This window comes from Astyanax mexicanus, chromosome 13 (assembly GCF_023375975.1).
Source record: "Astyanax mexicanus isolate ESR-SI-001 chromosome 13, AstMex3_surface, whole genome shotgun sequence".
Taxonomy (NCBI): Eukaryota; Metazoa; Chordata; class Actinopteri; order Characiformes; family Acestrorhamphidae; genus Astyanax; species Astyanax mexicanus.
The window spans coordinates 22,025,625-22,051,742 of NC_064420.1; the positions used below are offsets into that span (position 1 = coordinate 22,025,625).

At 39.7% G+C, this 26,118-nt stretch overlaps 1 protein-coding gene and 1 long non-coding RNA gene across 2 annotated transcripts in view; both read right to left on the minus strand.

The window, feature by feature from the left end:
* Window positions 1–923: 923 nt before the first annotated feature.
* On the minus strand, window positions 924–4,413 carry LOC125780575 (uncharacterized). Its single transcript, XR_007423850.1, has 2 exons — window positions 4,341–4,413; window positions 924–4,088 (listed from the first exon to the last, which is right to left on the minus strand). It is a non-coding gene; the product is annotated as an uncharacterized LOC125780575 (long non-coding RNA).
* Window positions 4,414–5,152: 739 nt separating this feature from the next.
* The window catches only part of LOC103044178 (cadherin-7), a 137,698-nt gene continuing 116,732 nt past the window's right edge, over window positions 5,153–26,118 (minus strand). The window contains exons 11-14 of the mRNA XM_022676769.2: window positions 25,505–25,846; window positions 21,142–21,340; window positions 10,493–10,880; window positions 5,153–6,697 (exon numbers count right to left, since the gene is read on the minus strand). Of these exons, the coding sequence (XP_022532490.2) occupies window positions 5,840–6,697; window positions 10,493–10,880; window positions 21,142–21,340; window positions 25,505–25,846 (1,787 nt within the window). The 3' untranslated portion in view covers window positions 5,153–5,839. The remainder of the gene's footprint in view (window positions 6,698–10,492; window positions 10,881–21,141; window positions 21,341–25,504; window positions 25,847–26,118) is intronic.

Consider the following 26,118-nt stretch of genomic DNA (forward strand, 5'->3'; position numbering starts at 1 on the left):
TGGCTCAGAAATGGCTGAGGCTCGAGTAAATCTGTTGCAGGTTCATTTTACACAAAAGAAAAAGAAAGAAGAAAAAAAAAATGAAAGAAACACCAGCAGGAAGGTGGATCCAAGCCCTCATGCTGGAATCAGTGAAAAAACTTCCATATTAAATCTAAACTCTACAGTCACATGTAGACAAATAACCAATAACAAACTCTTTCCTCATAATATTTCAACTTTTCAAGAGTACAGTGATATTTACAATATTTTACATGAATAAACTACATCTATGTTCATCTATAGCTTAAAGGGGAATAGAAGAAGAAGAACAACAAAAAAAAAACATCACTTAAAATGAATTAATGAATTAATTAATATGTCTTCGGGTTTGAGTTGCATAGTGTCCGACAAGGGGTGGGGCAACCTGGTCAAAAAAAAAAAAAAAAAAAAAAGAAACAAAATCGACAAATAACTCACCCTGAATCTCAAGCAGCTTCCAACCAGTTCATTTTCCTCCAAGGGTTCAATTTGGCTTTGCGCCAGAACAAAAAAAAAAAAATTAAGTATCACTACATTGATTGTAAACTCATTGATTGCCTCATCTCTTTCTACAGTATATTTAAATACCGTCTACCCCACCATCTGAGGATGTGTCTTAAAGCTGGGTTAAACCTTTGAAATCCTCCATGCATGTCAGACTGTTTTTGAAATGCTGAATGTTGAAATTTTGCTGTTTTTTTTTTCAGTTTCTGCATCTACAACATGTATCTTTAATTATGGACAGTATTTGTTTGTGTATCGTTTGTTTAATATGACACTGTAGCACGACAAAACTGTTAATGATAATAACAATAATAATATACAATGAGAATTCTAGTGTATTATTGTGCAGTCAGATTCCCTATCTAAATCTGGACAGGCAGGATGAGACAGGCCAGAAGTAACAAAAAAGTGAGTTTATTAAACAAAACAAACAAAGGGGTCATGTAAAAACAGGCAGGGTCAAAACATGGCAAAGAAGTATCAGAGGGCAAGGTAAAAAAACAATATCGGAAATACAAAAAGGGTCATACACAGAATAAACAAAAAGAATGGACTAGATAAACACTTTGTATAAACGGACAGAACCAAATCTAATACTTGATTAGTGAGTGCATAACAGAGATATCTACTATAGTGAGGTGAACAGGTGAAATCAATACTCAGGTGATCTTGGGTGATGTGATCTGCAGAGTCATAGTCCAGAGCATGCTGGGAAGTGGAGTTCTTTGACAATTGTTCAGTGTCAGATGTGACAGTATTACAATAACTTCAGCGGTAAACAGCGTAAGAACTGCAAACAAAATGTTTCTTCCTTTTTCTGATAACCTTAATGTCTTATTAGTTTTAACTATTTGCCTTTCCCACCATAATAAAACACATTAAAATACAGAGAGCTGCTGCTGAGATAATTAATTCATTTATTTGAAGCAACTGAGCTATTTAAATACAAGTCTGTATAACTGTTTTATATGTATGTATATACTTTCTGATTGGTTTAAATCTGTTCTCAATAGACCTATGTCAAAAGGTGTATGGTATTGTGTATGGCCTCTTTTAAAGTGCTTGAGTTCCGATGATTGACATTTTCTACAATACAGTATGTAGATTTCAGTTACTTTGGGGGGTATAACAGTTTATTTGAATTTTGTTTACCAGTTTTGACGGGAACTGAACTAAAGCTGATTGTCTTGCTTGATAAAAACAATAATTTAAGATGAATTTATGAATATATGAAAAAATTAACTAACCTCTTTGATTGACATTAAAAACTTGGCTTTTGGTTAGCTTGGTTCGGACTGGTCAATAAGATTTAGGGCTTTTTCACACCTGTAGTTTGGTCTCTGGTACTTGGAGCGTTTTCCTCCTCTTTTTGTTTTTTTTCACACAGGCGCAAAACTAAACGGACTAAAATACATCCCAACAAACCATGTGAGCACAATGCCTATTCTGATTAAGCTGTTTAGTCACTGATATTTTTTGGTCACTGATCTAAGGTTTCAGCTGAACCAGCCTGCTTACTAGCTTCCATGCTGCAGCACCGCTCGCTTGTTGTTGTGTGTTGTACTGGCATGCTCGGGGGTGAAGTTAGTGTTGGGGAATGAGCAGCATACCACCAAGAAGGAGGAACCACATCCAACAGGATTAACTGTGGATGCTGTAAGAGGAATCTGTCTGAAAGGGATGTTCGGGTGCTAACCCGGATTGTATCCAAAAAACATAAAACCACGGCTGCCCAAATCACGACAGAATTCAACGTGCACCTCAACTCTCCTATTTCAACCAGAACTGTCCGTCACCACAATAAATTATTGTGGTCTAAAACCAGGTTTCAGTTTCATTGTCCAACCCCTGTATGTCAACATATCTCAACTGACAAATATGAAAATTAAAAAAAAATATATGAAAACAAATGAAAAACACATAAAATAAGCTGACAAGTTTGTTAGTTTTTGGAGAATCTAAAAATTGAGAGAATGGTGTGAAAAAGAAAAGTACGCACTTTTCCTTAGATTAACTAATAGATAGATCAGGAGGGTGATTGAAAGGTTCAGTGTGAGATTCAGGGTGGTCTGTTTTGTTCCCAGGTTAAAGGAGCAGGGCTTCGGTGGTCTCTAAACGAGGGCAGACGGGAGAAGAAGAGTCTGGGAGAAGAAGAGCGCTGTGCTCAGACAGACCAGGTGAATCTCTGGGACTCGAAAGCAAAGACGAACGACATCAGAATGTGTCACAGAGTTGAAGAGTTGTAGTCATGCGTGAAGTGCCAAAGTGGGCGGAGCCGTGACTTCTGTAAGAGCTACAGTATACTCTGTAAGAGCTTTTTTTCTCGCTCTCGCAGAAACGTTTGAACCTAAACGGGTTTCTGCTCCTTTAAGCGACTCAGGAGTGGCTGTTTTTTATTTTAATACTGGCGCATGAATATTCATACTTGGGGATGAGTGCATTTTTCATGAGGCCTATTTTTCAAACAATGCAGCTCGCAGGGCCCAAAATCAATATTTCAGATACGAGATGTTTCGTAACTTTGGTCGGGAGTGCACCAGTGAATTATTTACGCAAATGTAACGGGAGATTGTGGAGAGTGACAGCTCCACTGTCTCCTCTGGTGTTCCTGGGAAGTGTGTATGAGTGTGTGTGTGTGCACGCTAATGCTAGCGTGAATAACCAGAGAGGGGAGTTTTGTGAGTCGAGTCGAGTCTGTGCTTCTGTAAGAAATTAGGTAGAAAATTCTCTTTGCCTGCCGCTTTCCGGAGCTCCTTCCCACAGTTCTAATAAGTTATTATAAGATAATGTTATATATTAAATTATAATAATAATAATTGCTTTTGAATTGCCACAGCAGGAATTATCGGCGCTCGTGCCAGTATTTATTCCCTAGAGCACCTCTCTCGCTCTTCCTCTCTCACTTTTTCTAATTTCACCTCGCTTCCTCAGAAGAGAATTCATTCCTCAGGCTGCGTTTATGACCAAGTGGGAACCGGGAAGTTTCTACACGTGGGAGGAAGTCCATTTGAACGTCCCTCTGGCTCGCAATTCTCGCTTTCCGAATGTCAGAGCTTCTCAGAATCTCTCATTTCATAGTTGCTATTTCATAACGCCACTTCAACATTGCCTATTAAACCAAGAAAACCCAGACCAGTGGAACCAGTGACTACCAGGAGCCTCTGGGGAGCCTTTGAACCTTAAAGCTCAAGCTGGCTCAGATATCTGGGACAATGGTTTTGAACAAATTATTTTTAAAAATGGAATAAAATTTTGTGGAAAGCCCAAGATGGTTAAGATAAGCTGGATATGCTGGTTGAGCAGAATAGGGTAGGTTTTTGTTTAAATTTGATGGATTAGTTGGTCCACAAGCGTGTCCCTTATGACAGTGTTGGTTGACCAGCATGACCATCATTATCTCGTTGAGACGATACAAATACACTAATTTGACCATCTTGACAACCAGCTTGGCGGCCAACAGAACTAAAAAACCAGGGATGGACTTCTGACCCGGGTTCTGTTTCTCCAACACTGACTGACCAGTATGACCAGTCTGGTCCAACAGTATGACCAGCATGACCAATCTGGAGAACCAACCTTACCAGCAAATGATGCTATGTAATAACAAAAGTTTAGGAGAAGAACCACGCCCGAATTCTATGCTCTAACTCCACCCCGTATCAATCAACCGCCCTATAAATACCTGCCCCGACTAACTACCTCTCGTGGCGAAAGTTCGCAACCCACCTCCTCCCCAACAACCCCTTTTTTCTACTCTACCTCTTCCTATATTAAATAAAAATGGGATGGGGGGGGGGGGGGGGGGGTGGTATAACTGCACGCTCCTTTAGCAATCAATCCAGAAATCCAGCCCAAATTCCCAGAGTTTCCTCCCCTTTTTCTTCTTTCAGGTGTGGTCAGCACTTAGCAAATTAGTACTTTTAGCAGAGGGAAGCTTGAAGTGCTGTAAGATTTTCAGGGAAAACACTGCACTGACTTTAGACTTGATAATAAAACACAGTGGATCAACACCAGCAGATGACATGTTTCTCCAAACCATCACTGATTGTGGAAACTTCACACTAGACCTCACACAGCCTCTCCAGACTCTGATTTCCAAGTGAAATGTAAAATTTACTGATGATCAGTGATGGATTGGAGAGACATGTCATCTGCTGGTGTTGATCCACTGTGTCTTTTTAAGTCTAAAGTCAGTGCAGTGTTTTCCCACAAAATCTTACAGCACTTCATGCTTCCCTCTGCTGACAACTTTCATGGAGATGCGGATTTCATTTTCCAGCAGGACTTGGCACACTGCCCACGCTTCCCAAAGTACCATATCATTTTTGTAATTTTCTGAGAAACTGACTTTTGGGTTTTCATTGGCTGTAATCCATAATCATCAACAGACAAAATATAAATGATCAAAATAGATCACTCTGTGTGTAATACATCTATATAATATATGAATTTTACATTTTGAACTGAATTGCTTTGAAATTAAGTAACTTTTCAAAGATATTAAATCTTTGAAAAGTTAAGAAAAAAAAGTTAAGAAAACTACTCCACATGAGTTTATGGTATTATATTTTAGCAGTTTTGTGTTTATATCATATGTGGCAATACAGAGTAGTCTATAGTAATCGGCCCATATAGGAAATAGGAAATCAGGAAGTAAGAAATTTCAGGTTGGAAAATTCCAGTTTCCCACTTGTTAGGAACACATCACTGTTTCGCCACCTTCCATCTTGTCTTTTCCGTTTTTATGTCCTTCTCGAGTAAAAACCTTAGGAACACATTTATTCTGAGTGATCTGATCTCAAGATGATTGCCAAAACGTGTAGCCATTCACACCTGGCATTTTAATGCATCTCCCTTGGGAGATTATGATTGGATGTCTTGCAACATTTCAGCTGGAGGAGGGGCTAATTTTATAGTAGGAGTCTTCCAGTTCAGCCTAAATCGAGATGAGGCAGCTAGTTTTGCTTTAGTACCAGCAATGGGTATCACATTAGCATCCATTAGCTTGTTACTGTAGCATGCTCAGCTAACTCATATAGACAGTGGACTTGCGGTGGAGTTTTGTAGGTTTCTGCACTGGTTCTGCACTGGTTCTGCACAGTTGATTAGCTCATCAAGATGCTTTGGTGTTCACACTACAATAATAATATGGTGATATGTGTTACTGACTTGTCTATGGTTTGAGTGATTGGATTACGGTGCATCTTTAAGAAGCGCTGTATCCCATTCACACCTGTACCTTCTTGTGCTCACCACTTATAACTAGATCATCAAGAATGCAAATGCATCAGAAATCCATCATCCAGCTTAAAGGTTACTGTCCTCCTGCTTCTGCTTCTTCTATCTTTTCCTCCATCTCCTCCTCCTTCTCCTCCTCGTTATTCCCTCCTTTCTCCTCCTCCATCTCTTTATTATTCCCTCCCTCTCTCTCCTTTATTCCCTCCCTTTCCTCCTCTGTCTTCCTCTCTCTCTCTCTGAAGATCTCTAGCAACTTGTTAAACTTTGGTCCCCACTCCTTAATCTCCTCCTCCTCCTCCGTCCCTCGCTCACAGTCGCTCTCCAATGAGCTGAGGGAGGTGGCCTGTGACCCCGCCCCCTCCAGTCCGTACGTCTGCAGCGAGTCGTACGGAGGCTGCATGGGGTCGAAGGTGACCTGGGCCAGCCGGTGCTGCAGGAAGTCGCTCATCCTGTGGGTCAGAGGGTTAGGTCCACTTCTTCCAGGCAAAGGTCCAGGTACAGGTCCCTCCCCCTCACGTCTACCCAAGCCCCACCCACCCAGGTACAGCCCCGCCCCTCCAGGGAAAGGCATGGCCACTCGCCCTGGCAGAGCGTAAACACCCACGATATCCCCTGCTTTCGGGTACAAGCAAGTAGTTCCGGCTAAAGGTATCCCTCCAGCTGCTCTCAGCAGAGTCCCCTCCATTGTTCTGAATGGCGCTGAGGTTTGGCTGGTGTTGATGGGAGCCTCCGTAGGCGTCTGCAGAGTGGGCGTGTGCGTAGTGGGCGTGGTCGCCGCGGTGTCGTCCGTGGCGACAGTGGATACGATGGTTGAGGTGGAGGAGGCGCGTGCAGTGGAGGGGTGATGAGTGAGGGACCCGGCGGAATGATCTGCCGAGCTGCTGGAGTCGCTCTGACTGGAGCTCTGGAATACTGGACCCTCCGAGTTTAGAGACTGGAAAGAAAGAAAGGAAGGAAGGAAGAAAGAAAGAAAGAAAGAAAGAAAGGTTCAGATGTAAACAGTTGGTGTGGAAAAACACTAAGATTAGTCTCTACCAGTGGCTGGTCAGCCCTGCAAGTCAGTCCAGTTCACGCAGCCTCTTTTTTCACATGCAGCATGTGGTCTTGCATGGTCTTGTTAAAAACTGTGTGGGTGTACCTATAAAACATGCAATCCTAAAGACAGCATATGTTGCTCTAAGGTCTCAGTGAGCTTTCCTGCATTAATGCTGCATCAGAAAACTGCACAGACACAACCCCACACCATTAGAGACCCTGGATAACCCTGATAACAGTCTGGATGGTACTTTCCATCTGTGCTCCAGAGCACATGGCTTCTGGAATACCAATTTGTCTGACCTCAATACAAGTTTCCACTGTGTAATGGTCCACCCCAGATGCCCAGAAAGTCAACATCACTTCTGGAAATGAGGTTAATATGCGGCCTCTGTTTTGCACAGTAAACTTTAAAGGTGCATTTGAGAATGTAACTGTGATATGTGTATATTTGATATTATGAATTGGAGGAAATGTGCTATATGTCAATGCTGCCATTGTTTGCTTCTTTTTTTTCCATGGATACTAATTTTGTACCAAATCATAAATATGATCACCGGTTGAAACCATCATTATTAGTTCTGGAAATTGATGTATATTAAAAAATTAAATTAAGTTTACTAGATAAAACATAGAGTATTTTAGCTTTATACTCTCTTTTGTTGTCAAATTGTCATTCCAGGTGCGCTTTGACTTTGGCGGATTGCTATTTTCAGTGGCGCAGCTACCTTTGATGAGTCCAACACTTTTCATAAGAGAAAAAGTCCTTTGTATTTCATGCACATTTAATTTGTTCTTCGTTTTCATTACTTTTTATTTAGTCTTGTAACTTTCTTTTAAACTGTTCTCCATTATGTCTTAAATGTTTCTGTAAAGCACTTTGAATTGCCTCTGTGTATAAAAGGTGCTATACGAATAAATTTGCCTCGCCTCACCTTTACTAGTATTTCTTCATGCATATTTATCTGCCATACATTTTCAGACATCTTGTATTAAAACTACATTGCTCCACCTCCCAAACAGAACTTTAGAGACAGAACTGTTCACAGTGGTGGTGAATCTTTTCTTATTTTATGTCTTATTTTCTCCCAATTTTACCCCAATTTTAGCTAGGCTACTCAGCTGTATATCAGCTGTATATCCCCCATTTCTAGTGATGCCCCAACACCAGGAGGGTAAAGACTAGCCCATGCCTCCTCTGATACATGTAAAGTCAGACTCCGCGTCTTTTCCAACTGCTGCTGATGCAGAATTGCCGAGTAGCACCACAGTGCACTTGGAGGAAAGCGCAGCACCTCGGTTCTGATCAAGCAGCTCACAGATGCCTTGTGCTGATCGACATCACCCTAGGAGTGATATAGGGAGAGAGCACCATCTACCCACCCAAACAGAGCAAGGCCAATTGTGCTCTCTCAGGGCTCGGGCAGCTGATTGCGAGCTGCATGACTGGGATTCGAACCAGCGACATATTATTCAGCTTTTCCACTATTATGCCATCATTAACATTGCACTTAAATCTTGTTTACACACGTGTAGGCAGACTGCTGGGTTTGGATTTTACATAAAATAAATAACTACATTCGTATTGCAGTAATGGCAACCGACATCATGTTTTATTCAACACCACCAAAGCTGCTGAATTAAATGTAATTCTCTATGTAAGTACTGGTGTCATTCTGCTATTGACTAATATAAACCATAAATACAAAACAATAACAGCATCACATTCAGATCTATAAAACAAGCCAACGAAGCAAATTAAGATAATCACATCCCTGATGACTGAAGAGAACAGAGGCACTACAGCGACCTTTAAAACAGTGTGAGTTATTCTTACTCGGATCACGGCGGATTAATAATCAACAGCAGAATAATGAGCAGTACTTAAAGGCATAACGAAACCTCGGATCAGATAAATAACCATCCATTAATTAAAACACGACTGACGGCAGGGCTGACTCATTTCATTTATGCATTCGTAAGTTCATTTGTTTGTTCATTAATTCATTGTTTATTCTGCTTTCTCATTTAGTCTTTCATTCATCTGTGCTTACATTTATTCATTCATAGGTTTTCTACTAGATTGTGGAGCATTGTTGTTAGTTTTCCTCCTATTTTATTGCCAATCCTTGCTACAGGGACTAGACAAGCTGTGTTTCTGTGTGTGTGCTTTTGCACACCTGTGTCAGCAATGGGTGCAACTTAGGCTACGTTCACATTACAAGCCACATTACTCAAATCTGATTTTTTGCTCAGATCTCGACGGATCTCATTCACAAAAGTTATCTGTATCTGTGTTTAATGTAAATGAATCTGTTCCTGAAATGCCTCACATGCGCACACAGATAAGTGTGTACATCGCCTTCTGCATCAACAACAAAAAAATTTTCATATTTGAGAGATGACTCCTGGTCTTATAAAGCAGGGTTCTTGCTCCAAGACTTTTTTAAGACCTCAATAAATAGAATTTAAGGCTCAAAAATGTAGTTATAACATCTTAAGTAGAAAATAATTTATTGTATTAAAAATAAAAACTTTACCTTTCCCATTTGTTATCAATTTTATTTAACAATTTTGTTCCACTGTGATGCAGAACATGTTAGTATTTTAGCTAGCTCACTGCTAATGTTACCTAGCTCTCCACTAACCCTAGTTTTCTCCCCGGTAACGTAGCTAACTTGTCGCTAACATTAGTATGTTAGTCAGCTTACTGCTAATGCAAGCTAGCTCTTTACTTACCCTAGTTTTCTCCCCGTTAACGTAGCTAACTCGTCGCTAACATTAGTATGTAAGCTAGCTCCCGCTAATGTTAGCTAGCTCTCTGCTAACCCTAGTTTTCTCCCCGGTAACGTAGCTAACTCGTCGCTAACGTTAGTATGTTAGCTAGCTCACCCTTAATGTTAGCTAGCTCTTCACTTACCCTAGTTTTCTCCTTAGTAATGTAGCTAACTGGGCGTTAACGTTAGTATGTTAGCAAGCTTACCCCTAATGTTAGCTAGCTGTCCGCTAACCCTAGTTTTCTCCCCGGTAACATAGCTAACTCATCGCTAACATTAGTATGTTAGCTAGCTTGCCGCTAATATTAGCTAGCTCTCCATTAACCCTAGTTTTCTCCCTGGTGACATAGTTAACTCGTCGCTAACGTTAGTATGTTAGCTAGCTTGCCGCTAATGTTACCTAGCTCTCCGCTAACCCTTGTTTTCTCCCTGGTAACGTAGCTAACTCATCGCTAATGTTAGTATGTTAGCTAGATTGCCGCTAATGTTACCTAGCTCTCCACTAACCCTAGTTTTCTCCCCGGTAACGTAGCTAACTCATCGCTAATGTTAGGATGTTAGCTATATTGCCGCTAATGTTACCTAGCTCTCCGCTAACCCTAGTTAAAAAGCTCTCCGCTAACCAGCTAAAAATTTAATACCTATCTAATTTACAGTAAATTTAAGACAGTTTTTTGTTTTCATTTTTTTTTTTACGTTTTAAGAGTTTTTAAGGACCCACAGGAACCCTGTAAAGGGAAATGGATGAGTAAGCAGCTCATATGTGGATCATTTTTTACTTGAGTGGAGAGAAAACAGCTGGTGTAAAGTACATGCTCAGATCGAGGAGGTGAAAAAAGGTTGTGAATGTGAACATAGCCTTAAAGTAGCTAACTAAATTCAGATTCGTTTGTCTGGGAGTCCATAAAAATCCTCACCTGATCCTGACTGAGATTCTGAGTTTCAGAGATGACCTCACTTCCTGTCTCGCTCTCCTTCAGGTTGTTTTCAGCGGAATCCTCAGTTTCTTTGTGCTCTTCCTCGGTTGTGCTCTGATCTTTGCTAGGAGACAGTTCTGCCAGGCCTGTGAACATGCTCCCCGGGTCCAGGGGTCCGTAGTTCGGGGTCTGCCCGCTGGGGAGGGTGTAGGCCAGCTTGGTAAAGTCCAGCCGGGAGTCGTAGGGTCCGATCCTGTCCCTCACCGCGGGCAGGGTGTGTATACTGTAGCAGAAGCGTCCATACAGCGGAGCAGAACCGGGGCGCTGGGGGTCCACAGCGGCGGTCTGAGTCCAGCTGTACATTCTGTCCAGATTCTCCTGGGAGTAACTGTGGGAACCAATCAGAAGTGTTAGCATAGAAAATGGGTGAAGTATTCACAGCTCATGCTATCTGCATGTCAGAGCGGCTCAGGACTGCACACAGGCGGAGCTTACAGCTTCTGTTTACAGAGCTATTTAACAGTAGCTATCTTGTGTAAGTAACTATTACGTTATGCCCAAGGAAACAATCATGAATAATAAAAAGGTCTCTTTCCGCAAAAATCCACTTTTTCTTGTTGTTTGTATAGTTGTATATGCATGCTGCACATGACACTGTTTCTCAGCCTCCCTTGTCTGCAGTAGCTAGTAAAAGAAAATCCTTAGAAATACGAGTTGATCAGAAAGATGTAAAATGTTGATGTCAACAAGTGACCTTGCCTCAGGACTGCCCACAGGCAGAACTTACAGCTTCTGTTTACAGAGCTATTTACCAGTAGCTATCTTGTGTAAGTAACTATAGGTTTAAATCGGATCTCTGGTTGATTTCACGTTTTACCAAGGCCAAGGGAAGCACGGTTTGACAAGGCAGCTCAACAAGGCAGCTCAACTCTACAGACCACCGGTCAAAGCGGGCGCAGTTTGTATCGGATTTTATTACATAGAGCAGACTCTGGGGCTTCGACGTTGTGAAACTCCTCACGCCCCGAATCTCCAAGTCTGAGGTAAGAGTTTAGTAGCCTTAGTTTAGCTGAAAGAAACGTTATCAATGCCGCGGAGGGTGGGGGCGGGTGTGAATGGAGGTGTGGGGGGAGAAAGATTGGCTCGGAGCGGGCAGTCTGGGCTTGGCTTAGCTGGGGGTGTTCATAGAGTTTCTCGGCCGCAGGGAGAAGGAGAGCCAATAAGGCTAAGCTGGTAGCCGCAGTTAAGCTAATTGTATTAAATGTAATGGGACCCTATGCTAAGTTAACACCTTTAAATGTAAATGGAGCTGAGGCTAAGCTAACATATTTGAATGTAAATGGGGCTGAGGCTAAGCTAACTCCATTGAATGCAAGGGGAGCCGAGACTAAGCTAATGCCATTGGATGGAATGGGATGTGGGGGCGGACAGTCTAAGCTGGTAGCCGAAGCTAAGCTAACTCTATTAAATATAATGGGAACCTATGCTAAGCTTACACCTTTAAATGTAAATGGAGCCGAGGCTAAGCTAACTCCATTGAATGCAAGGGGAGCCGAGACTAAGCTAATGCCATTGGATGGAATGGGAGGTGGGGATGGTCAGTCTAAGCTGGTAGCCGAAGCTAAGCTAACTCTATTAAATATAATGGGGACCTATGCTAAGCTTACACCTTTAAATGTAAATGGAGCCGAGGCTACGCTAACGCCATTGAATGTAAGGGAAGCCAAGGCTAAGCTAACGCCTTTGAATGAAATGGGAACCTAAGCTAAGCTAACGCCATTGAATGTAAAGGGAAACTATGTTAAGTCAATGCCATTTAATTTAACAGTAGCCGAGGCTAAACTAACTCTGTTGAATGTAATTAGAACCTATGCTAATCTCAAGCTATTAAATATAATGGTATTCGAGGCTAAGCTAACGCTATAAAATGTAATGTAGTCGATGGAATGGGAGCCAGGGGCAGACAGTCTCAGCTGGTAGCTTAGGGAACCTAAGCTAAGCTAATGCCATTGAATGTAAATGGAAAATATGCTAAGCCAATACCATGTGATTTAACATAGCCAAGGCTAAGCTAACTCTGTTGAATGTAATTGGAACCTATGCTAAGCTAACGCTATAAAACGTAATGTAGTCGAGGCTAAGCTAACACCATTGGATGGAATGAAAGCTGAAGCTAAGCTCGGGCACAGCTCAGGGCGTTCATAATGTTCATAATTATAACTAAGGCTGTATCTCTGAAAATATTTTGTCCTTTGAGTTTTAGAGCTGTAAAATTGACTGTGGGGAGAAGGCAGGTAGGCGTTCCCTGCTGCAGTGCTGTTAGCCAATCAGAGGCGATATATTTGCATGTATGAATATTCATGAGAAAGAGCCAAAATCTGTCTTTCTTCAGAGACCTCTAATTCCGTGATCTAAAGCAGGGCTAAATATAAACACCTGAGCACTTTTTTTTTTTCACAAAAAAAAATGGCTTCCATGGCATTCATTCATACTAGAGACACAACTAGACTGTTTGAAATTAATAGAAAAATTATGGAATGAGACATTTAAGAGAATTACCACATGCCTTTGTGCGATTTGAGCTGTGCACAACATATTTTTGGCGCCTCATGATACCAAAGACACAACGACACGCCCTAAATCCAGCTGCACAATCTGCGTTGCCCTATAGATAACTTAAATAAGGCCCTTAGAATTTCCTACAGTCCATTTTTTTAACTGGGTCTGAAGAAAGACCTACAAAGATTTCATTAACATAAAAAGCCAAACTATCAGACATTAGCCAGCTGTAATCTTTCACCCTGTTGATTAATTACTTTTACAAATGAGTTCATGCATGTCGTTAATGTGGTGGGCTGGATTCCAAATGATGCAAGTCGACTGCCAAAAGGAATGAATTGGCGCTAAAGCTAAGTAGGTTAGCTTCTCAAGCAGCCAAAGATTCTTTTTTTTTTTACTAATTGCATTTAAGCAAACAGTCTAGAATCTTATCAAGAATGATATTCTGAAGCGCTTTGTTTTACACTCAGATTTATTTGAGCTAGTGTAAACAGGCTACAATCTATACTCTTGAGCTGAGCTGCTTCTGATGTAGTATTATCTCACTCTGTGCTGAGAGCTTAGCTTCCTGAAAACTGCTAGGTTTTGCTACGGTGTAATCGTTCTCCACTGGCTGCCTTCTCTTTGTGTTTTTATATACAGGGGTTGGACAATGAAACTGAAACACCTGGTTTTAGACCACAATAATTTATTGTCCCGACGGACAGTTCTGGCGGAAAAAGCAGAGTTGAGGTGCACACTGAATTCTTCCGTGATTTGGGCAGTCGTGTGTGTTTTTTTTTTTGATACAATCCAGGTTAGCACCCGAACATCCCTTTCAGACAGCTTCCTCTTGCGTCCACAGTTAATCCTGTTGATTGTGGTTCGTCTTTCTTGGTGGAATGCTGAATGTTTCCACATGTCTAGAAGGCCTGGTATTATCATGGTGTGGGGAGCAATTTCACCTGATGCCAGATCACCTTTGGTTTCATTAAAGGAATTTTGACAAATATTGTTGACATTGTTGATACATTATTAAGGTCCTAAAACAGTGGAGGATGAAAAATGACATAAGAATGAATAAATTAATGCAAATAATGCTAAGTAACTACATAAATAAAATGTACATGTCATAAAAAAGTACACACTTAAAATTATGTCAGGACTCTATTTGCATATTTCTATGCATAAACCTGCATTTTTTTATTTACATATTAATGTATTTCATAAATATACATTTATTGATGCATTTCAACCTTTATTTATTTATCTGCATTTATTTATTTATTTATTTATTTATTTATTTATATTTCTGCATTTTTTTATTTTTTTATTTATTTATTTTAACATTTATTTATTTATTCATTTATTTATTTTAATATTCAACATTTATTTATTTCTGTATTTCTGCACCTGTATGTTAATTAGGTGTAGGCGGTCCTATCCTCCCTCTAAAGCAGGATTGGTCGACTGGTGAATCAGACAGAAGCAACCGGTTTCTAAATACTCTAATGTTAGAGCGAGGATAGGACCGCCTACCTAATTAACATGCAAATACAGAAATAAATATATGAAGAAATATGGAAACAAATAAATAAATACATGAAATAAATGTAGAAATAAATAAATGAAGAAATAAGTAAATGAATAAATAAATAAATAAATGTTGAAATGAATAAATGCAGAAATATATAAAGAAATAAATGTAGAAATACATCAATCAATCAATAAATAAATAAATAATTTATTCATTGATTTATTTACCTATACAATTATTTATGTCTGTTTTTATTTATTTATTTATTCATTCATTAATATGTACATTTATTTATTTATACTTACGTAATTTATCCTAATAGGCCATGCATATACTTTCTGAACGCACACTCCAGAGCACTATTCCAAACAGGACAATACTCGTCCACATACTGCTGCTGTCTAATGAGCTTCTGCTTTAGATTCAGATGCTGTGCTATAGCCAGGTGTATCACCAGACCCATTCCTGACTGAAAATGTGTGGGATGCTATTGGTCGCACTTCATTACAAAACAATCCAGTCCACTCCCACTGCAAAATCTACATTAGGAACGTCTACAACTCCATGCAGAGATGTGTGGCATTTTGCACTATATAATACTTCTGTACATGGTTACTGTCCTGTAACCTATATATTTCTTCTGAATAGCATTGCAATCAGACACTTCTGTTTTTGCAACTATTTATTTGGCTGTATACACACACACACACACACTTTGGATAGTCTAGATTCCCCTCCTTTATAGCCTGTGGGCATTTTGAGCTACATCATTTAAAATTCTACTCTAAACACACACATTTTGGGGTAATTGGACCCAAAAACATTTCTCCACTGGTTGAATTTGAGATGTGTTCACGACAGCAGTGATATACTCGTGCCACAGGCATTTTAAACCACCCAGTAATTAAATATCTCAGCATGTTTCCACTGAAAAGCCCCTACATATTAAATATGCCTTTCCTGTGTTTGTTTATAATGGGCTGTACCTGATAGTTAACTAATCAATCTGGACGATTCACTTCAGAAATCTTATTAAAACACACTGCAGATTCATACTGGATTAAAATCACTCCACAGTATAAACTACACACAGGTTAATATACTAAACTACAGGACACTTGGTGAAGCTGTCTGTTTTCTCTTTACTCCACTTAATAATTTAAGATCAGTAACAGGAATCAAATTCTCCATGTTTAAAAATAGACATAAAACTAGAGAACTGTAACAAAATGAAATGTTTGGAGGACATGAAATGTTTGTATTCAGGAAAATACTGATTTTAAAATGTATACCTGTTATTCATTATATTTTTAAAGTTGCACATTTACTTACATTTTTTACAATTATTTCTATTATAATACATTTAAAATTTGTAGTAATGTTTATTATCAAACATGAAATATTTTTATGTAATATATGTAATTTTATGTAAAATTCAAATCTTCAATATCAGACAGAAAATTTACAAAAATGCAAGCCTGTTAAGGGGTTAATCTGGTCTCTAAATTCACCTTTTTCAGGGTCACAGTGTGAATATTTATAAAATAAATATTGAAGTAAAATGAAATTTACAAGAAAAGCATTATTATTTGGAACACAAAACACTAAGTAGAATTTTTGAGCAATTGAATTGGTATAACAAAAATATAAAAGTTAAATTAACTTCCCTTTTAGTTATAATAACTTTATGCTTTAATTTATGCTAACTCAAGTTTTTTCTTTAAAAAAAAAATCATTACATAAACATTTTGAGCAAACCGGTGTCCTTAAAAAAGTAAACTCAACTTATCTGGTATTAAAGTATAACAAAAATTAAAAAGTTAATCAACTTCTGCTTTAGTTGTAATAACTTGTTGTTTTAAGATATGCTAACTTAAGTTTTCATTACCCATTACTTTTTAACTTTTTTAAGGCAACCGGTTTCCTTAAAAATTTTAAGTAAACTAATCCGGGCTTACAGTGTACTGATTATTAGCTACAAATATATTAATAATAGTATCATAAAGTGTTACCATAAATGTTTAGGTAAAATGGAATTCAAAAGAAAAGTAAGATAAAAATTAACATATTTATTTATTTGAAACACTAGAAACTAAGTAGAATGTTTGGGCAAATTAATTGGTATAAAACAAACAAACAAAAAAGTTAAATCAACTTCCCTTTTAGTTGTAATTAATGGTTGTTTTAAGTTATGCTAGCTTAAGTTTTCATTACCCATTACTTACCTTTTTTAAGGCCACCAGTTTGCTCAAATCTCTTAAGTAAATTCAACTTATCCAGGCTTACAGTATGAATCAATATGGCTCCAAACTAATTACTGATAGATGTGACCACTAATACCACCGGGCTGTGACAGATTCATACACAGCAGATGCTTAATGTATTAAAATCACTCTATAATTATTACTGTCAGACTGTATAACCCACGCACATTAAATTAATATTATATAATATTAATCACATAAATTGTTGTAATTAGCTCAGGTTATTAAAGGTTATTATCATGTAGTTTGGCTTCAGAAGGGCTTTAGATAAACTCATCTCTGTGTGTGTTTGACTCTAAATCTACAGTGGAACTAAATGAGGGACTGTGTTCCAGCCCTTCACACAGCAGAGTAATTATCAGTCATTTCTCACCGCGCTGAGGCTGCTAGCTGCTAGCGTCTGCATGGCAAATTCTGTATTACTGAATTGACTTTTCCTCTCCGGCTCTCAGGCGTGAGACAAGACATCATCTCACGTGTTTCTTTTCCAGGCAACCATGGAGACGACATTCAAACGACTTTATCTGCTTTACTATTCATATCCAATTATGTCTCAGACGCTGTTAAAACTCCCGCTGCCCAAATCTAAAACTTGTCAGAATGGTCAAACTAATTTTATATAACTATATATATTATATAATGTATATACTGTATATGGGTATAAGAGTATGAGTGATAAAATATGACCTATACACTAAAAAATTGATCAATTTTAACAATAACCATTTTTTTAATGATGGCGACATTATTGTGTATTAGCGCAGAAGTAGTTTTAAAAGCATTTAGCCATCAAGCGTTTGCTTTTACATCCTTCAACCCTAATGCTCAGCAAGCACAATATAATATAGAGTTGCAAAAAACTTGGATTTCTGCGTTAAATTGGTCATGTGTTCTGATCTTCATCTACGTCACAACAATAGACAAACACAGTCTGCTTAAACTAATACCACACAAATAATTATATGTTTGCATGGTTTTATTGAAGACAACATGTTAAAATTCACAGTAAGGGATAGAAAAAGTTTGTGAACCCCCGGGCTAATGACTTTTCTAAATGCTAATTGGAGCCAGGATGTGATGAGATTGGATTGGTGTTGGTTAAAGCTGCCTTGCCCTATAAAAAACACACACAAGTTTCGAGTTTGCTGTGTTTAAGAAGCGTTGCTTGATGTGAATCATGCCTCTCACAAAAGAGCTCTCAGAAGACCTACGTTCAAGATTTGTTGACTTGCATGAAGCTGGAAAGTTTTACAAAAGTATCTCTAAAAGCCTTGATATTGATGTGTCCTCTGTAAGACAGAGGGTCTATAAATGGAGAAAGTTCAGCACTGTTGCTACTCTTCCTAGGCGTGGTCGTCCTGTAAAGATGAATGCAAGAGCACAGCACAAAATGATCAATGAGGTGAGGAAGAATCCTAGAGTGTCAGCTAAAGACTTACAGAAATCTCTGGCACATGCTAACATTTTTGTTGACAAATCTAAAATAAGGAAAACTTTAAACAAGAATGTTCAAGAGTTAATGGGAGGACACCACGTAGGAAACCACTGCTGTCCAAAAAAAACATTGCTGCATGTTTGAAGTTTGCAAAAGCGCACCTGGATGTTCCACAGCAGTACTCTCTAAATATACTGTGGACAGATGAAACCAAAATTGCTGAGTTGTTTGGAAGGAACACACAACGCTATGTGTGGAGAAAAATAGGCACAGCACACCATCATCAAAACCTTATCCCAACTGTGAAACATGGTGGAGGGTGCATCATGGGTTGGGGCTGCTTTGCTGCCTCAGGGCCTGGACGGATTGCCTTCATCAACAGAAAAATGAAAATGATCAGAACAAATTTAATGACCAATTTATGCAGAAATCCAAATTATCCCAAGGGGTTCACATACGTTTTCTTGCAACTGTGTATAGTCCCGTATATAGTCATTTTTAGCCTGATTTGAGTTGACATTAGAACAGAGGGCTTATACAAAACACCATATTCAGTGATTATGTATGAAAACAGCTGTCAAACATTCGCGACAGGCCATTGAATACATGTGGAATTTAAATTAAAGCAACAGATTAAGGTCTATTAACAAAAGACAATACCAATTAATGATGACAGCCATTTGTCTGCCAGATGGTCAATTAGTCTGAAGTTAGACATTAAAGTGTTTCTTTAAAGCTAAATTGATGGTAAAAAACCCTTAATTAGAACTTGGAAGAGTATGGAAATAGGAAATTTTGCAGTATTTTTTCCCCTTACATTACTTTTACTTTTATACTTAAAGTCAAGTTTGGATCAAACTTGATGGCGTAATTAATTGAGTTAAAAAATAATAACATGATTCCAAAGTAACCGCCTGCATTAACACTTTAAAGTGGCAGTCTGTATTATTTAGTTTCTAAACTGAAAGCAGAAGTATTTTTGAGTGGAGAAGAATATGGATAAAATATCGTGTTTAATGGTACCAGTGTGCTGGAACGACCATCCCTGATAAGCCTGATATATTCATTCTGAAAACTGGAGTGTCGGGTTACTTTTTGCGGGAGTTCTTCCGGACACCTCACACGTCTTTATGTACTTACGTCACACGTACAGCCTCTAAAAGAGGATCTGGCTCAGTTTTACTGAACACGAGCGGCTGGTGGAGCAATGGGGACTTCAGAAGGGGAAACTCAGAGCCTAATAGCTCATTTATCTATAATAAAAACAAAGTGTGTGGTTGAAGTGAAGTTTCTGTCTGAGTGCTCTCTCTCTCTCTCTCTCTCTCTCTCTCTCTCTCTCTCTCTGACTGAACATAACCTGGAATCGGATTAATCCTCTCTGAAAGGAGACCGCATCACACCCGCCCAGTTTAAAATGATTCTTCCGCACGCTTAGTGCAATTAAACATTCTCACCAGAGAGCGCCCTAAATCCCCTAAATCCCAAAATTGACAGACATCAGCTTTAAGTTGACAGCCCTAATATTTATTAAACTGGAGTCATTACATTTCCAAACATACAGTGGAGCTCTGCAGCCAGACTCTATTGTATGGAACTGAAGCGTTCTGTGAGCTGCTGTTGTGTTTCTGTATGAAAAAAGGTCCTGCTGACTTGTTGTTGGATGCACTGTGGCATTTTCTGTTCCCTGTTAAATGTCTCACTTCATCTTACTTCATCACTATGGAAACCATATCAATAATTGTATGACTGTTTGACAGATCAAGGTAATGAAAAAAAGTACTGTGTTGAATAAAAGTGTTAAATAAAAATAAAAAAAATCAGAAAAAGACTCAGTTTACAGAGACCAATCCTTTATAACGTAGTGTTAAAAAATTGCTACAGGCATAAAGTTGTGAATCTTCAATCCCTTAAAACAATTAGGTGAATTTTTTTATGTATGAATTTTATCAGTCCAGTTATAAGAAGCAGTAGAACCACTCCGCTGAAGTGCAGCATTATACAGCAGTTCGAGTTTAGTTCTCTAGCACAGAGACTCGAGACTGGAGCAGCATTAGCATTACCAGCTAATTACAGCTAGCTAAGCTAGCCCTTTCACCGCTTGGAGGTGAGTATAATCGGCTTGCAGCCTGCTGCTAACCCTGGCTAGCATTAGAATGACCTGCTAACCACGCTAATATTTAGCACTTTTGCCATTCAGATGTGAGTATTATCAACCTGTAGCTTGTTGCTAACCATGGCTGCCGGAGCAGCATTAGCATTAACTGCTAACCATGTTAGCTCTGGTGGTGTTCAGAGGTGAGTATATAGGACGTGTTTACCGTGTTAAAACAAGCTAACTGGGATGATTCGCTAGCTAATATCACCCTGGCTTCCTCAGTGTAGCGCTATCGGGCACCATTAGCCGCTAACTGTGGCTAGCCTTGCTTACTAAATCTAAGCTTACTGTAAATAAACGGAAGCTCTTTACTCACCCAAATAAACAGTTTTCAGTAGAGAAATCTCTGTAGATTTACGGCCAGCACTGGTTTGACTTAAAAAAAAGTGTTTTTTATTTTTTTTATTACAGTTTTGTTAAATTAACTTAGCTTAGCTTTACTGCTGAATTAGAAGGAAAACATGATGACACCCTTGTTACTTATTAGTGTCGCATAATGCCTTATAAATAAATAAAAAAAATAGACCAAAAAATAGATGTCTATTGATATTGCGCCATATAGTGAGAAAAATATGGTACCTTTGGTCAGGAGTTTATTATCCTGTACAAAATGTACAAAAACATGCATACATATACACACACACACACACACACACACTCTCACTCTCTCCCACACTATTATGTAATTACAGCCACACACACACACACACGTATACTCACATGCTGCGACTGAGGCGCAGTGCGCTGTGCATGCTGTGGGGGGCGCTCTTGAGGGCAGCAATGTCGAATGCTGCCGTATCAGCCTCTCCGCCCCCTTCATCATCGTACGTGATGATATTCTCTCTGATCTCATCGTCCTCCAGCGGAGAGAGAGAGTCGCTCTTCTGCCTCCGAACGGAGAGAGCTAACGCTGTCACCACTGAAACAACGAAAGAGAGAGAGAGAGAGTGAAGGGAGCGAAATGGATAAACAAAGAGATAAACAAAAGAGAGAGAGACAAACAGAGATAATATATAGAGAAAAAGAAGCACAAGTTAAAGAGATGAAGATAAAGAGAGACAGATACTTGTTTTGATCGCCCACTCGTCCACTAGGGCTCAACACCCCCCCCTCAGGGGCTCCCTGATGTCATCTTAAAGGCCGCTTCATTACTTTATTAGTTGGAGTGAAGTTTATTAGATGAGCCCTCAGAGGGACAAAAGATGGAGCGAACAGCAGTGTCGACTTCATCTTACCCAGAACCCCTTACTTCTTCACAGATTGACCACAGAAAGGTAAAGGAAGCTGCTTTTAACCCAGAACAGCAAAACTACTCTGGTTTTATCGATCTTCAGGCTGTGCAGATTGATTTAGAGTGTGTCTGTGTGTCTTTGCTATCGTAACGGCAGGAAAAGTACACCTTACGTGGCTCGAAACCTGCAAAAGACATGTACTAATTCTTAACTTAATTAATCACAGGTGTGTTTTGGAGCGTGTGTTTCTCTCTCTTATGCGCCCTCTCTCTCTCTCTCTCTCTCTCTCTGTCTAGTAATATTCTTAGGAAAAAATATCAGTAGTTTAATCAGTTAAAGTAATGCTGTTGTTTTTATTCTTAATAAAGCGACACAATCAGGCTCACTGTTTGTTTGTTCCAACAGGATCTAAATGATGGAGTCTCTCATGATGACAGTAGGAGAGAAACCTGGTTTCGAGCCCATTCCATCCCAAAAAAGTGAGGCTATACAGAACACTCAGCCTGTTTATTTTTTCCACTAACCATACTGAAAACGTACTGAAAACGTACTGAGAACGTACCGAAAACGTACTGAAAACGTACTGAGAACGTACCGAAAACGTACTGAAAACGCACTGAAAACGTACTGAAAACATACTGAAAATGTACTGAAAACATACTGAAAACGTACTGAGAACGTAACGAAAACGTACTGAAAACGTACTGAAAACGTACTGAAAACGCACTGAAAACATACTGAAAATGTACTGAAAACATACTGAAAACGTACTGAGAACGTCCCGAAAACATACCGAAAACGTACTGAAAACATACCGAAAACGTACTGAAAACGTACTGAAAACTTACCGAAAACGTACTGAGATCGTACTGAAAACATACTGAAAACATACTGAAAGCGTACTAAAAACGTACCGAAAACGTACCAAGAACGTACTGAAAACGTACTGAAAACATACTGAAAACCTACCGAAAATGTACTGAGAACGTCCCAAAAACATACCGAAAACCTACTGAAAACGTACCAAAAACGTACCGAGAACGTCCCGAAAACATACTGAAAACGTACCGAAAACGTACCAAAATCTTATCAAAAACGTAATGATAACGTACCGAAAACCGTACCGAGAACGTACCGAAAACGTGCCGCAAAACGTACTGAAAACGTACCAAAAAAGGTACTGAAAACGTGCCGCAAAACGTACTGAAAACGTACTGAGAACGTACTGAAAACGTACTTGAAAAAGCACTGTAAACGCACTGTAAATGTACCGAAAACGTGCCGCAAAACGTACTGAAAACGTACCAAAAAAGGTACTGAAAACGTGCCGCAAAACGTACTGAAAACGTACCGAAAACGTACTGAAAACGTAACCGAGAATTTTCTGTAATTATATTTAAAACTCATGAATTTTACTTAGTTGGGCTCTAGGTTGTAAACATCCCCACAAAGATTTAGGCTACTAATCTAGACAGCTAGCTTGCTAGTTAGCAATCTGAAGGCTACATAGCTAACAACAACAAAACAAAGATTATAGAGTGCAGCTTTAAACCAGTGTCCAAAACATTAAGTCCAAGTTTTTCACTAGATTAATAAACACTGTCTTTAAATTACATAGAGAAGAGAGAAAGAGAGAGAGAGAAAGAGAGCGAAAGAATTGAAAACATGCACAAAAAAAGACAATAATGCTAAAAGAATTTAATGCTAACACAAAATAGAAAACTGTGAAATGTATTAGTGGATGCTGCTCCTAATCATGCCATGCAAAGGTCTTCTTATGATGAACAGAGAGAGAGAGAGACCAAAGGGTGTGTGTGTGTGTGTGTGTGTGTGTGCGCGTGTGTGCGTGCGCGCACGTGTGTGTGTGCATGCGTGTGTTGTAAAATGCCATCCGCTGCCCTCAGCATTGCTGAGCTGCAGCTCACGGGTCAGTTACTGCATTAGCGAAATCAAACATGTTCATTACCAAACACAGCTGACACACACACACACACACACACACACAGAACAGAAGAGAAATGTCCACTGACGCCAAGACGAGGGCCCAGATGGACTCAACGCAGGACAGACAGCAGACGGCTGTACAGCTACAGGAACTGTCAGTTAAGCTACTTTCATTATAGAACTGATGCTAGCAAACATACACACACACACACACATAGCACACACACAAATTGCACACACTCTCAGAATATACACACATACATACAATACACAGCAAGTGCAGGACACACACACTAAACAATCATTGAGGAGTTTGGCCAAAGATCTAAATTACTGTTTAAATTAAAGTCTCTTTAGGTTTACACTGGAGCTATGAGGCTAGTGAAGCTAACAAGGATGCTAATATTTAAATATTAAAGTTTTCTTGCATGGATTGTATCTGTTTTGTAGATGTTTTAGGTGATTATACTGTAGATAACGTAGATGTTTATTGGCCGTAACGGATAAGTTTGCTTTTTCGGAGCGTTTTCCCCCTCGGTTTGGTTTGTTTTCTCACAGGCGCAAACCTAAACGCTTCAAAGTGCGCCCCAAAAAAACACACAAGCATGCTCTGTCCTCTGATTGGTCAGAACTGTCTGGCACAAAGGCACTTAAAAATAAAAGTAAATACAGCAAGAAGGTCCTGTGTTCCAGACCAGTGCATGTATCTGTGCAGTGTGATGAAGCTGCTTTTACACTGTGGATGTGGAAAATTCACTGTTGCACTTTCAAACACAGTGTTTTCCATGTGACATCAATAAGCAGAGTTGCGTGAGTGTTAGCAGTGAGCGCTGCACATAGGGCGTTCGGTGTAAAAACAGCTTATCAAGGAGCAGCAGCAGAGACAGTGTTTGTTTATAACTACGATAATTATCTGGGTAAATAAATCAGGTTAAACTGCACCTGAAAAGGTGTATATTTGATAGTTGGGTCAAATCAATGTCGGATCACGTTTCACCACAAACAAACTGCTCCAAAATTCATTTGGAACCACACCGAGACTACCTCCTCTTGCTTGGTCTCGATCTGGTTGTTTTAGGATTACTGCTTTCAAACCTTCAAAACTAACTGCACCAAGGGTGCAAATTAAACAAATTTCATTTTAACCAGACCATGAGGCTAAGAAGAATCCCCCTCCACCCAAGGCCGTGCAACGCCGCTCTTCCCGCAGCATTGATACCATTTCTTTTATCTAACTAACGCTACTAAACTCCTACCTCAGACCATGGCGAAGCCCCAGAGTCCACTCTATATCATAAATGAATCCCGCTTTGACTGGTGTTCTGTTGAGTTGTGCTACCTTGTCAAATCGGCCTCTGTAAATCACAGAATCAACCGGAGATCCTATTTAGATAGTTAACGCTAACTAGCTGGTGTAAACATGGCAGTAAGCTCTTTAGCTGACAGTGTTTGCTCTGCTGCAGCCCGGGTTCAGCTCTGTCTGTGGGTGGCCCTGAGTCGAGGTGGGTGAGGCCATCAACTCATGTGTTGATGTCGATACCCTAACATCTCTCTGATCAACTAGTTTTTCTAAGGATTTTCTTTTCTTAGCTACTGCAAACAATTGAGGCTGAGAAACAGTTTCATATGCAGCATGCATTTACAACTCAGAGAGACCTATAGTATTTTAGAAAGAACAAGAAAAAGTGGATTTTAGTGGAAGGAGACCTTTAATTATCCAAATGGTTTGTTGTTGAGTTGTTGTGGTTTTATACAGCACTATTATCTCATTGCTGCAGTGTAGAACTAAAGAATCAAAACTCCAGACATCATACATGGCTTGACTTCTAAATAACATTTGTGTATGAACAGTAAATTAGACCTTCAACCAAACTATCGCTTTAATCGTGCAGGAAAGCAGAGATTACCCAGTAGAGTGGACGAGCAGGCGAGTACAGCCAGCATGGCGGCGGAGCTGAGGCCCAACAGGGCGGAGGCAGAGGGCAGCGACACGCACACCGTCTGCCTCTCCCACTCCATCACCGTCTGACCGTCCTCACTCTTCCCTCTGTCTGTCTGTCGCTTCCTCTCCTCCGCCCACATCCCTCCGTTCTGGCAAGGGCACAGGGTCAGGGTGACCGTCCCCGTACTGCTGAGCTCCGACGCCCCGTCCCTCAGGATTATGGGTAGTTTCACAGTGTGCAAAGAAGGACTGGCAGAGCGAGGGAGGGGCTTCAGCGGCGACAGAAGAACCAGACTGGCTGTGTGGTCTGTGGGGGGAGGAGCTAATCTAGTCAGGCAACTTAGGCACAATCCTATTTCATCTCTTGGCTCTATCACTTAACCATGAACATTTGTTTTGTGTGTGCACGACTAGCGATAGGATGTCCTGTTACTTGATTGGTTGGAGGGGTGGGGGGGGGGGGGTATTTTTTTAGAGGCACACTCAAAACAGAGGCCTATAAGAACCACTGGCAAAAGATGGTGGCAAAAGCGACTAATGAAACCTACAAATTTGAGTATTTTACTTCTTAAAAATAAC